The sequence below is a fragment of the Channa argus genome, chromosome 12 (assembly GCF_033026475.1).
Source record: "Channa argus isolate prfri chromosome 12, Channa argus male v1.0, whole genome shotgun sequence".
NCBI lineage: Eukaryota > Metazoa > Chordata > Actinopteri > Anabantiformes > Channidae > Channa > Channa argus.
The window spans coordinates 6,086,516-6,100,758 of NC_090208.1; the positions used below are offsets into that span (position 1 = coordinate 6,086,516).

Consider the following 14,243-nt stretch of genomic DNA (forward strand, 5'->3'; position numbering starts at 1 on the left):
ATCTGTTCCAGTCTGAGCCAGTCGATGAATGTCACAACATTAAATCATGACGTGTGTGAACAAGGATCAAATCTTCAGTTTGTAGATCCAGTTTCCATCAGTCATTCGCTTGAAAACATTCTAAAACATGTTTGAGTGACGGCAGCACCGTAGTGAAATAAATCCAGAAGGGTCCCCGGTTGGAATCCCCGGCTGGCTGCAGCCTTTCTGTGTGGAGTTTGCGTGTTCTCCCCGTGATGCATGGGTTTCCTCCAGTTTCCTCCCAGGGTCCAAAGACTTGAATGTTAAATTGCCTGTAGGTGTAAACGGGTGTCTGTCTGTGTGAGTGCATCTCTCTGTGTTGGCCCTAAGACAGACAGGAGACAAGTCCAGGCTGGACCCTGCCACTGGATCAATGACAAAAGAACTTCAGGAACCTCCAGACTAAAACCACCACACTCAGGAGCAGCTTTTTTACCACAGCTGTTACATCACTGAACTCTTCCCTTCACTCCCCTATGGACCCCTCTCTCGTCCTCATCTGTCCTGCACATACAAACATTGAACTGTATCCATCTCACACGGTGTTCTGTAGTCCCCTAAACCACTTTACCACTTCAGTCAGTCCTAATCACTTTCACATCTACCTATATATACTCAGCTCCTCTACAGGACCTTTGTACTGCTGGTTTCAGGCAGACTTTCCTGGCCTGCCTGAGCCACCTGCCTCATCTGTTGGACCTGCCCATGTTCTACACCCACTTGGTTATTCTCTCTTGGATTTCTGAACTCCTGTCTTGCCTGTGATTTGGACTTGGACTGTATCATGGACATCGATCCTTGAATTTTGGATTGAGGATTTAGGAAACTGGATTGTGGACTCTATAACTGCTATTTGTCTTCTAACTATCTGCTCTGCTCTGCCTGTCTCTCCCTCTGTAACCAATATAATAACCCTTGTTTCTAGGCCCAATCCCCCAGTGTTACCACCTGAGCGCTGCCATCCTTCTTCTCCAACCATCTAAAACCTTCCATCTTCCACCCAGGTCGACCGAAGTTTCAGTTATCATCAGCTCATCACCACCTAACCATAAACCCCCTTTATTAGTTATTCCCTTCCTGACCTGCTTCTTCTCCTCTGTGCGGTGAACTCATTACTACCTGTTAGTCCCTACTCTGTTCAAGCTGCTGCTTTTTGGCGCCACCTACCTGTCCAGAGCCCTCGGACGAGGCCATCTTCCTCTTCTGCATAGTAGAGATGTGATGGAGCCTGCAGAATCACACCACCTGCAAAAATCCACTTCCAATTCCAGACTCCTCTGACTCATCATGGACAAACAACTAATAGTTCTAGTTCTAGTTCTTAGAACTAGTTTCTGTTTACCTGCAGTCAGACTCAAAGACATTATGGAATGTATCATGAAAATAAATCGTGTTTATTTGCTAGTCCACATTTTCCTCACATATTACAACAGACAATGAAGTCAGAATTTTGCACGATTCATAAAGACACTATAATCACATTTATGGAAAATACACATTGTTTAAAACCAATCGGAATTTCCCTTTAATACCAAAGTCTCAGTAAGTACTTTCTTCCTCATAGGTGGTGGAGGGGTCAGGAGACAGGAAGTTAATTAAAGGGAACACTGTCGCACAAGGCAACAGACTTGTTTCATTCTTATGATTCTTCATTTGTTACTGCAGATGTTTTGACGTTCACAAAGACTCCTCCCCCTTTATTTACCCTCACACTTGTCCCCAGATCATGGTGGCACACAGGACAAAACACTGACAAATATAATGTTATAAAGAAAGATTATGTTGAATAAAGTTCCACTTCCTCGCTTCCAACTGGACTTCGTTTAGTATCTAACAACCACTAAAAAGCAGAAGGAAAAGATGTCGGCTTCAAAATGGATCTTATGTGTGTGTCTCCTCACATTTTTCTTGAACTCTGCCACCTCTGAAGGTAAGCTCTAATTTAACTGCACACTCTGGTGCATTTGTTCACCTCTTTAACTCGGGGTCAGTGAGGGTCTGGTTTGGGGTCATGACTGTTTCTGTCGGTATAACATCAGTTTCTGACTGTCATGTGACGGCCTCTTTGGTCAAAGATGTTAACCTGCTCAGAGTTTAGATACTGAATAATAAACCATCTCTCGCTTCTTCTGGAACCATTTTAAAAATGTAAATTACTGCACAACACAATCCATCACAGAGTTGTTGAGATATTTCAATTTGAGGCAAAAGTTTGATTTACCATGAAAAAGGAAAAATTATTTTCTCACAACGTTGTCAGTAAATCACAACATATCTGAGAAACTGTTTGATGAATGTATCTATAAAACAGCAACCAGGGTTATGATAGGTAAAAACACCTGTGACCCAGTTACAGTTTGACATTTAAATGCACAAAACATATATCAGCCAAAAATAAATCCCCTCATCTGTTGACCTCAATACAAGAAAAACACATAGATGATCAACATAAAATATAAGGTAGAAACAGATCTGCTGTAAACATCACAGGGGATCTTCTGTGGTAAACTGACATTTATGTGCACAAAGAATGTTTAGTTGTAAACAAATTTCAAAGTCTAGACTCTGATCATATCAACATATTAATTCTTTCCATTAGTGAAAAAAGTAAAACCTGGAGAAGATGTCCTCCTTCAGTGTCAGGGGACCAGAGATGCTGCTATTTTACTTTTAAACTGGATCAGACGGGATCTTAAATCAGAGGATATTGTCTTCTTCTTCAGAGAGGATCTTACATCTGAAAACTACCAGCATCCATCTTTCCATGGTCGAGTGAAGCTGAGAGATCGGCAGATGAAGGACCGAGACATTTCTGTGATTCTGAAGAACGTCAAGATCACAGACACTGCAACATATGAGTGTTATGTTGGATATGGAGACAGTTCTAAGCTCATCAGCAGCATCTACCTGAAGGTTGAAGACTCAGGTGAGTTTAAAGTGCAGCTGCTTCCTGGTAGTTGATGTGAGAGTGAACCATCACAGATCAGATGTTTGTGTTTTCTAAAGATGTTGCTGATGAGACTTTGTAGCAAACAGCTGCTATGAGTGATGGGATCAAAGTGCAGTAGATAATGTCTGACAGGAGTTTGAAGAGGAAATGGATCCATCACCTACCTGACACCTCACATCTCATTCTCTTCTCACAGGTGATGGAGCTGAACACATCTTGAAGGAAAGAATGAAGGATGGAGAAAACAAGGGTGACCGTGTTGAAGTGGCAGTTGCTGTGTCCGTTGCTGTTATGCATGTTGCTGTTATTGCTTCAGTGATCTTAAGAACAGTCATAAAGAATTCCTGCCACCCTCCTGCTGAACAGACAGTTGTTCTTCAGCAGTTATAAAATGCCATCTGCTGTTTCCATGGTGACCAGTTCAACAAGTTGCTGCCTCCTGTTATCTCAGCAGACCCACTGTCCTCAGTAGCAAGCATTGAATGTTCTGAATGCTGAAGTCCACACTTCATGTATGACTTATAAATACATATTAATGTGACATAATTACCTCTCTCCAAAAACTTTACAGTTCAAACAACTGTACAAAGTTATTCTTTATTTCTTCTTCAAATTTATACAGTATTTGATAGGAAAATTATATGTCAATAATATTTCAAGCAGAGACTGAAACATAATGAACAATCAAACCAACATTAGTTTGTGATTTCACAAACAGCTCGGTTCCGCAGAAGGAACCTCATCAATGTTTTTAACGATTCATCAGTTTCAAATTTCAAAGTCACATGTTGTGGTTTCCTGTGGCTCCACCAGTGCTTTCCTGACTGATTTTCTCCTGCACAGTTTAAACTCAAGATTTTATCATTAAAACCAGGTTTTGCTGACATTCAAGAACCTTCTCTGTGTGTTTGTTCATGAACCGTTGTCCCAAACTTGATCTGGATCCTGCACTGAGCTGCATGTGTTTGTACTTCAGCTTTAAGTGTGTGAGGTTGTTCACTGAGACTTTAACATATTTATCCCTTTTAACCGTTTGGTTTGAAGCAGAAACAGCAAAGAACACCTGAAACATTTTTGATTCTGTAGACTGGATTATGTTTTATTACTCTGCACTGCCTGTCTGCAGGAAACCTGATGATCTCAACAAACACACACAGATGTGACTCAACATGTGATCATGTAGTAAAATAACACGTGAGACCGACCTGAACGCAGCTGAAGTTTCATTTTGTTTATGTGCAGACAAACAGTGAAATCATGAACAAATGCTGCAGGATTCTCAGTGTTTCTCTTCTTCATATTAGTTCTGTTATAGTTTTTTTTTCTAAACCTGCAGTGTTTCATGTTGTTCTTGTTTTCTTTAAAGCTCATTTTTATAGTTTTCTCCCCCTGTGAATCTTCTAAATCATGCATGTTCTCCCGGTGATTACGTGGGTTTCCTCCAGTTTCTGCGCACAGTCAGAAGACATGTTAGGTTAAGTTATTAATCTTTTTTTTTTTTTTTTTTTTGTCTTTTCGGTTTATCCCGTGAGTTCAGAGTCGCCACAGTGGATCATTGTCTGCATGTTGATTTGGCACAGTTTTTACGCCGGATGCCTTCCTGACGCAACCCTCCCCAATTTATACCGCGCTTGGACCAACACTGCACAGCTGGGGAGGGGAATCGGCTGTTAGGGGATCAGTGTCTTGCCCAGAGACACTTCAACATATAGCGGGGATTGAACCACTGACTCTGTTATGGACTGGAGAACTGAAACCCCGCCTCTCGCTCTATGACAGCTGGAATAGGTTCCAGCCGCCAAAAAACCTACACAGGATAAGCTTTTACAGATAATGGATGTATGGAACTTCTAAATCTTCTGTTGTTGCTCGTGTGTCTCCACCTGCTGGAGGTTTCTGACTGTTTCCTGTCGATGGAGCTTTACAACCTGCTCTGTACTCACACACTCACACAGCAGTGAACCATGAACATCATGATGGATCCCAGTCTGCTGCAGGACACAGTGAGAACTGAAGAACTGTTCTGATGATAAACGGAGCAAAGAAAAGACCAGAAGGTTCTTTGTGTTTTTAACAAACCCAATTCATATTTGGGCGTTTTATTGAAATGTTTAAATTATAATTATGATAACATAAAAAATACCTTAGTTACAAATTGTGGTTCCGGATCCTACAGGCACACTTTTATATGTCACTAATTTATTTTTTTCAAATCACGCTGCTAAAAATCCTTATTGTTATTATAATTCAAACCCAACTAATGGGACCAGTTTGGACCTTAAATCTGTTACAGTCAGAGACAGTTGATGATACCCAGAGGCAGCAATGTTAGCCACTTCTACCACTGTGCTGCCTGAATTATAATAATATCACAAAAAATAGTGAAGATGTTCAGTATCAATACATTAACCATGACACAATCAAGTGAACTTGTATTGGATTATTACACTGACACCGATAGAAACCAACAGTGACAGACAGACTGACAGACAAGTAAAGACCAGCAAAGACCAGCGTTGGACAAGTTACTGTTATACGTTGTTCATTTACTGCTGTCACAACATTAACCATGTCACACTTCCACTTCTTCCTGCCATGTAACAGGTGAAGAGAAACACACACAGGTGTAACACTGAGTCTTTACGGTGTGGACACATTACTGACTTCATTTCCATGCTCTTAAAAGTAACCTTTTTGGCAAACAGCTGCTATGAGTGATGGGATCAAAGTGCAGTAGATAATGTCTGACAGGAGTTTGAAGAGGAAATGGATTCATCACCTACCTGACACCTCACACCTCACATCTCATTCTCTTCTCACAGGTGGTGGAGCTGGACACATCAGTGATGGAGGAGATAAGGGTGATCGTGTTGTGTTGGCAGTTGGGGACCAGTTCACCAAGGTGGGGTCTTCTTTTGTTGTCAAGTGTGACACTACTCATCATGACTTGACCATCATCTCAGCAGACCCACTGTCCTCAGTAACCAGCATTGCAGGTTCTGATTGCTGAAACTTTACACCTCAAACTATTGTATTGTATTTTATTTTCATTTTCATTGTCATTCTTCTTCAACATTACTTCATAGACAAATAATATATCGAGCAGAAACTGACATAACAACAAACATAATGAAGAATCAAACCCACATTAGTTCATGATCAGTTCTGCAGAGTGAACCTCATCAATGCTTCTTTAAATGAGTTTTTTAATGGAGCTGATTTAACAGTTAGTGTGGACACTCAACAACCTTCATCTGTTTGTTACTTCAAGTTAAATGAAGTGTAACACTGAACAAAGACAGATTACTTTGTTACTTTTTAAACTTTTTTTTCCAACCTCTGTTCTATTGTAGATGTTAAGACAAATAAAAACTCTTTAAAAAAGCTCTTCATTAAAAGTTACTTTGATACTAAACTAACTCACATTAATACTGAATTTGTGTCTTTATTTTTTATTTAGTATTTTGAATACTGATGAAGCAGCTCTGGAACTAACAAAGGTACATTATACCTAAATCAGTCTACTTTTTTACCTCATTCTGTCCAGTGTCCTGGATGAGTAGCTGGCCAGATTCTTTTACTGGTAATATTTAACCTTTGACCTGCTTGTTTTCCATCTAACCCTACCCACTACTGATCACCTGGATCAGGTATGTTCAGTCCATCAGAAGTTGGTTACCCTAATGTAAGATGGTATCTTCCAGCTTCTGGTGAAAGTTAAAGCTTATTAAAGCCATAAGGTTTTACTGTGTGGTCAGACTGAAGCTGCTGGTGAAATCTTTTACCTCCAAGGGGACAAAAATAACCACACAGACAATAAAAACCTGCAGAAATCACAATGTAATTCAGTTCGACTGAAAGACTGAAATAATAGATTTTTGTTGACTGTGCTTTTTGCTGAGTAGCAACAAACACAGTCATGATTTGGGAAACTAAATCTCATAGTTAAAGTTTTCTCCCCCTTTAAAATAAAGCGTAATTAAGTGAAATTAATTGTGACACTTCTGAATCATCTGCTGCTGTGTTGGACTGAAGCTCCTGTGTCTCCACCTGCTGGACGTTTCTAATTACATGGAGCTTCACAACCTGTTGTGTATTCGCACAGTCACACGCCTGTGAACCAGTGCACATCATGTGAAAAATCACAAATCATTATTCAGATGGTGAATTAATTTCAGTTGTTTTAAACAGACCTAAGACTGCAGACATTTCTGTTTTTAAAATTGCTTTGTCTATGAAAACTGTTAATAATGTGTTCAAATGACTGATTTTCAGTTTATATCACACACATAAAGAAAAACAGCAAATTCTAAAAGTAAAGATTATAATATCCTGATAATTATAATAATCAACTTTTTACTGATTACTGTATAATTTTTTTTAACTACAATGACTGTAAACAGACACAACATGTGGTGGAACAAATAATGTATAAACTGAGAGGACAGAGGTCATGGAGACCAGTAAACCAGCAGGTTGTCTTCAGTGGTCGGACTCTTCCGATGGCGTGAAGTTCAAGCTCAGTGCAGAGTAGAGGACCACTGGTTCTGGTCGACACACTGGACACAAACACAAACACACACAGTCAGATATAGTAAAATCTCAGATGATAAACTTCCTGTCGGCCATGATGGAAGATCTTAGTTCATCTGTGACCTGCTGTATCTGCTTTCAGTCCAACACGTTTATGTCACTGAGGAGAAATAACAGAAACATATTCTCTACATCCTACTTCAAACTACACTTCTATAGAACATCCAATTTGTGAAGAAGCTTTTACTGTTCTGTACCTAATAAACTGGCAGTTGTCTACAGGTTTCTTATTTAGAAATGAGTCACTTTTATATTTACAATAAAAATAGTTTTGAATTCTACTGTTTGTTTGCAAGTAAACGTCATCACATTTGTACTTTTTGGAGCACAAAAGTATTACTGTCAAAATGGCTTATGTCACACTAATAAACAAATACCTGTACAATTATTGATGCATTAATGAGTGAACATCTGTAATATTGCAGCTAATAATGGTAGAACTCACTTTATAAACTCTCATATGATGTCTCTACAATAATGTGCCAGAATTTATAAGTTGATCTAAATTTTCTTATACTTATACTTTTATCTGAATCTTCAAAGTAACAAAAAATATCAAAGTAGAGTATAAAGCATGATTTTTGCCTCTAAAACGTAGCAGAGTACAAGTAGAAAGTAGCATCCATCAGCTGTCTCCTGATGCTCTGAATGTCATAAACACTTTGTCCACCAGGAGACGCTAATGACCAGATACTTGTCTTCACATGGAGAGGACAAGTGTGTCCTTGCTCTGGGATTCTGAGATGCTGATGCTGAGTCTGAAGACTGGGTTTAAATTAAAAATTACATTTCTGTAATGTTTGTGTAGATTTGTTTACATCTGCACTGACTCTGACTCACTGCTCATGGCATCAGTTGCTGAGGATCCTGGGTATTGTAGTATTGTATAGTATTGTTTTGTGTCAGCTACAGTAAACATCCATCTACATCAGTGCAGAGCTCAACACATCATCACCCTGCAGATGAGTCAGTATCACAGAACAGCAGTTGTACCTCTTCTGTTGTTCGACCTGATAGATATGTTTTCATAGTTGATTTCTTTTGATCTTCTCACTGCAGCGTAGACTACACATGGATTCCTCTCTGCAAAACATAATAAAACGACTAACTTCTGTGGTGCATGAAATAAAATAATAATGCCCAGAGACGACAGCACACAAGTGTTCTACAAATTACTATGGTGTATAACTGTAAGTCCTTGTGCTCTGTGCAGTGTGTATTTTATTGCATTTTGCATAACTTAAACATACTGGGTTTTATGAAGCAGACATTTTTGCCCAAGGCCCCAACAGACTCTAGGTGACAGTTACTTTTCACACACATAACACTTTGCAGCAGTTGCTGGTGAAACAGGAAACTGGACGACCACGCAGCGACTCACTTCTTAGTAACCAAAAAACACATTTCGCTGTAATTGTTACACACTGCACTTACCAAAGGGCAACATTACCAACTTTAGAATATAAGATTTATATACATTACATTTTAATACATTTAAATTTAAAGGTAACAATTTGTTGATGCTGAAGTACAAAAATGCACCACTGTATCCGTCAGGTGAGATACTCAGCACAGTTTTGCATGTTTCAGTGCACGTTCGTGGCTGTGGCCAGTTATAAGTGCTTCAATTCTCAGTTCTTCCTGGCCGCATGAGCAAGACTCTGAACCACAGGTGGCTCCTTTGTGTTTAAGCGTCCTTAATTTGTAAGTTGCAAAAATCTGCCAAATCCCCGTCTGCCAAGTTGTAAAATAAATGTCATGTAAACAGTGCAGAACTTTGTCATAAATCAAAGTACTGGACATTTTATTGAACTGATGATGGTGCTAATCAAAAGTCAGTGGCTTCACCAAAGTCATTACAATAAAGCCAGAGAGGATCATGTCTGCCATGGTTGATGGCACGCGACCCCTCCACGTTCTAGCTATGAGGCAGCAGTGCTAACATGATAATCCAACCAATAGTTATTGATATACAACATGTATAGAAAGGACTCACTTTCATATTTTATTGTTTGAGACCCTGCAATGAAAAGAAATGGATATTTTCCAGCTTGATTTACACAATGTAATTACTCTGAAAATGTACTTTAAAAAATTAAATAGAAACAAACTTGTATCACTTGTATGACGTGTACGTTGTAACCTGCACTAAATCAAGTAAATCAAGCCGGATGAATTCTGTTTTTTGTGTTTTCATTTGAAGCTGTGAAACCATGACACGTGAATGTTTGAAAGGGTTTTTTTTCCCACTGTATTTAACCAACAGACAAACCTCAAACCACCGCTAACCCAATGAAAACACTCATTGTAAAAGGAGCAGCTGTACCTGTCATACTGTTTGGTTCACGACTGGCGTCTGCCGCTGGTCTCACTGCTGAGTCTCCTGGAGCTGGATCATTCTCTGCAAATAAGTACAAAATATAACACTTGTACAAGTACTGTTATTATATCCACTATTATCAGAGCTAAAGCTCTCTGTTAAATATATGTAGCCAAATAGTAAATGCACAGTAAAAGCCGATGTTGATCCATTCAGGGTTATGCATCTCTATAAGTCCTTGTTAACATTTAAACACATGTTTTTATAATATCTAAAATGTTGCGTGCGCTGTCACAGGTTTCATGCCTTTAGAAACTTTAGTCAGAAGATGCACAGTTCAGCAAAATGTGAAACTGCCAAGATGCTACCTTCCTTGTCCTCCTTCCTGTTTTGTGTCGAGAAACCAGAGTGTTGTGTGGATGCTTTGGCGCAAATCTGTGCTCAAAACGATTCAGTTCGAAGCACAATACACAGTTAAAAAGGGTGAAACCTTCTGCCACTTCCTTAAAATCTATTTTAAATTGGTAGGAAAAACCCTGAGACTACGATAAAACCCATTACAAGTAGTCCTGTTATAGAGTGTACATTATTAGAGCGACCACCTTGGCATCATCAACACTGAACAAGACGTTTATGAAGGGTGCGATTCCTGAAATGCTCGTAGTCTGTTGGGGAAGCTTTTATGTTTTAGGGCAGCAAACAGTGTGGAGTTGCACACTCTCTGGACATCCCACATTGAGATATTGTAGCTTGTGTTGGATACCAAGTGTCTTCTAAACTGTTGTGCTGATTAAGGGTCTAGTGGATTCGTTGTTTGCAGTTTTTTTTTTTTCTTATCTTGGCTACATGTAATATTTTAAACAGAATTTTCTATGAGCAATATCAATAAAAAGGTAAACTAACAAAAATCACACCCTTTTTAGTCGGTATTGACATCTCAAGTCCAAGAACTGGATGAAGCAATAAAACTTTGTTCTATCTTTTATGAATTTTGCAATTAGGCTTCAAGAAGTACAACTCTAGAGTTTTACAAGGAAACAGGAAACTAGCTGCAGAGCTTCTGTTAGACAAAGACTTCAACCCCAAGACAGATAAGATACCCACGGTGTGTCACACTTCAAACACAGGAAAGACGTCTAACGAGGCCAAACAAACCTAAACTTAACGGGATCGGAAAATATTGTTTAACTGAGAAGCTGCTGTTCATTATAGATAAATGTTGCATTTGTGTTAAAGTAAAAATGTCAAAATGTCAAATGCAAGGGTGCAAGGACTTCCTCACAAACTCTAGCTCACAACTCAGGAACTCACGCCGTACACTACTTGGACTTGTAAAATACAATTTAAAAAGTCAAAAGGTCACAGTGAATGTGTTCAAATAAAACGATATATGCTAAACCTTTAACAGCTAAATGTGAACTGTTGGGCGAAATGTCAAAATCAAACCTGTGTCTTACCTATAGGTTTTCCTTGAACACAGCGTCTCACCGGTAGAACGAGCACAACAAAGAGCGCCAGGCCACAGAGAAACAAAACACATAAGACACAGACAACAGGGTAGAAAAAGCTGGGAAAGGGGATGGCTGAAGATGGTGAAAGTGTGGTGGCAGAATTCTCTAGAAAAAATAAAAAGTAACAAAGAGAAATAATTAAAATTCCTCACTGTGATTATCAACCAGTTTATTGACTCATCACCAACCTCCTGACCTGTGACGTAGATCCAGCTGGGTGGAGACTCTCCATGACTGCGGATGTGACACTTGTAGAGGCCTTCATCAGACTTGGTAACATGGTGGATGGTCATGTGACCTGTAGGCTCAGACCTGATGAGGGAGCCATCTTTATAGAAATCAGCTGGGAGGTTGAAGGAGTTCTCTGTCTTACACTGAATACTGACATTATGTCCCTCCATCACAGGGAGGACAGGACTCTGCAGGATCACTGCTCCACCTCAACACAGAGACAAACTACAGCATTTCATCCATTTCCACACAGCTTCATCAACACTAACTCCACAGTCTGATCTTACCAGTGACAGTGATGTTGATGCTGTTACTGGTTGATCCGTCTCTGGACTCACACCAGTAAACTCCACTGTCCAATGGGACAATGTGGCTGATGTTACAGGAAGAACCAGCCGGTTTTCCCCAGTCTCCACATTTAGATCTGGTTTGTTTGCTTGTGTTCCTCCTCAGTGTCCATCCGGCAGAGCTGTCGTCCTCCTCACAGCTCAGAGAGACAAACTCTCCATCAAACAGCTGAGAGCTGCTGGGACTCACAGTCAGACGAGCTGGGAAGTATTTATAATTTTAGCCCATTTAGTCAACTCAGGCTGCTTTCTTTTTATTTATTCAGGGCCTCACAAGTGTCTGAAACAACACGCCCTCATCGACACAGACCTATGAGTTTTAACCCAGTGCTGTCTTCAGTCCAAACAATTCCTAAGATCAAGTCATGTCACAGCCAGTAGAGTTTAAGGTTTGAAGCTGTCTGAAAATCAAGCAGGATTTAAGACCAAACTAGGAACAAATTTGGTCAGATTATTATTTTGTAATATAATAATTTAAACCTCTCATGATATGAAGGGCACACAGTTCTGTGTATACAATGAGTTGAATTTGCCACAGGTGGACTCCACTCATGCTCTACACATAAGGAGTCTACAAAGTTTCCAAAGAAACTGTATAAGAACAAATAAAGCCTTTTGTCTTCAGTGAGTTCTTCAGCTTTTGGTTTAATGCTGCTACGCCTACAGTCAGACTCTTTAAAGCGTTTGTTTTTTTTCTTTGTCAACTGATTTGAGAATAATTTAGGTTTGTGTGAACATGAACGTGTTTTTACATCAGGGACAATTTCATGAAATTGCCGTTATCAACAAATTTTGCGTTGATGTGAAGAACTTGCCAAAGAAGAAATCTTACTAACCTTGGTTTGATGTGCAGCAAAACAGCGAGATCAGATCTGATGAGAAAAAAAAAATTGTTGTTGCTATTGATGTTAAAACTTCAGAAACTCAGGTTTTGAAATTCTTCTGAGTATGGAAACATGTCTGGCAACGGACAAATATACAGTATCTACAGAATTTAAATTCAATATATACGCTCACTTTTTAACTATTGATTCTATGATGTGAGTTTTTGTTTAAAATTGATTTCCAGTGGATCAGTGACCTTCGACTAGACCTAAACATTTGAACTTTAAGAAAGTAGAAATAAAGTCTTAATGAAACAGGAAGTGAGGACGTGGAAATGTCACTCTGCTGACATTTGTCTTTGGCACTGTTCATTAAACCTGACTTCTGATGTTTAATGGACAATTTAGTAAAAGTTGTTAATGTGTAAAAACCTAATGTTTTACATATTTTGATTCACAGAAGAATCTGCAAAATGTTCCTCTTTTCTCCTTGTAGTTTAGCGAAGTGAACTTGTAACTTAGATAATTAATTTCCCATTTCACTAAAAGCTTAACACCTTGTATATCTGCCCTTTGCTCTGCTCCAACACATTTCTAAATATAATAAATAACATTTAAGCCAATAATTTTGTACTTACAGAGCTGCCACAGAAAGTATGTCTCTCCCATTGTACCACACAACGATCTCACATCGCTGTGTGGTACAATCGGAGGCTATTTTTTTTTTTTTTTTTTTTTTTTTCATATGAGCAGCGGAACCCACCTCCTTCCTCTGTTCCGAGTTTAGTTTCTGTGGTTTCGTCTTCAGTAGGTAAAAAGAAAAATAAATGTCTTTTTTTTAATTCTAACGTTTTTAATAAATGTCCTCACAGATTAAATCCCATTCAGTTTATTTGCATAGGCCACAATAATAAGAGGATTTACAATCTGTACAACTGCGACATCCTCCGTCCTTAAACCTTCAAATCCAATAGGAAAACAACTCCCCAAAGCTTGGACATGCAACCAGCTAATGTCTTTTTAACTCTGGACAGACAGGAGTCGTGCATGCTGACAGGTGAAGAGCATGGTTTAAAAAGGTTGGACACATCTGAAAGGTTGTATTCCACTAAAAGCACCATTAAAGTCTTGGAGCCAGTGAGAGGAAGCTGTGGTTATTGTACACTCGTACTGTAGCTTTGCTTCATAAAAACTTTTATGGATGGATAATTTAAATAGTTTCAATCGCTTCATCTGCTCTTCCCTTTGATGCATCAATAGATGAGGAGTATGCATTTTGTTGCAGTATGGACAGACGTAGACTAATTGAAATCATGTAAATAATGAGGGGATCAGCTGTCATCAGTGTGTCAGCAAGTTCCAGTTTTGGCCCGTGAGCTGCTGTTAAGGTTTTTTTTTTTTTTTCCTTTTTTTCCATGTAGTTTTTTTTTTTTATGGAAAATGAAT

The 14,243-nt window shown here is 39.1% G+C and overlaps 2 protein-coding genes across 3 annotated transcripts in view; one reads left to right on the top strand and one right to left on the bottom strand.

Annotated features, from left to right (window-relative positions):
- Positions 1–5,996, top strand: part of LOC137137902 (immunoglobulin superfamily member 3-like) — a 221,794-nt gene extending 215,798 nt beyond the window's left edge. The window contains exon 8 of the mRNA XM_067524700.1: positions 5,794–5,996. Coding sequence (XP_067380801.1) covers positions 5,794–5,981 — 188 coding nt within the window. The 3' untranslated portion in view covers positions 5,982–5,996. The remainder of the gene's footprint in view (positions 1–5,793) is intronic.
- Positions 5,997–6,029: 33 nt separating this feature from the next.
- LOC137137915 (high affinity immunoglobulin epsilon receptor subunit alpha-like) lies at positions 6,030–13,503 on the bottom strand. Of its 2 annotated transcripts, none has more exons than XM_067524740.1 (8): positions 13,436–13,503; positions 12,810–12,845; positions 11,914–12,174; positions 11,592–11,834; positions 11,342–11,467; positions 9,891–9,965; positions 8,558–8,647; positions 6,030–7,530 (listed from the first exon to the last, which is right to left on the bottom strand). In XM_067524740.1, the coding sequence occupies exons 1-8, from the start codon at positions 13,464–13,466 to the stop codon at positions 7,454–7,456; spliced, it is 939 nt and encodes a 312-aa protein (XP_067380841.1). In that variant the 5' UTR covers positions 13,467–13,503; the 3' UTR covers positions 6,030–7,453. The 2 variants fall into 2 exon arrangements, with proteins under 2 accessions (XP_067380841.1, XP_067380840.1); XM_067524739.1 differs by having other exon boundaries at positions 6,034–7,530; positions 11,342–11,500.
- Between the last annotated feature and the right edge of the window lie 740 nt (positions 13,504–14,243).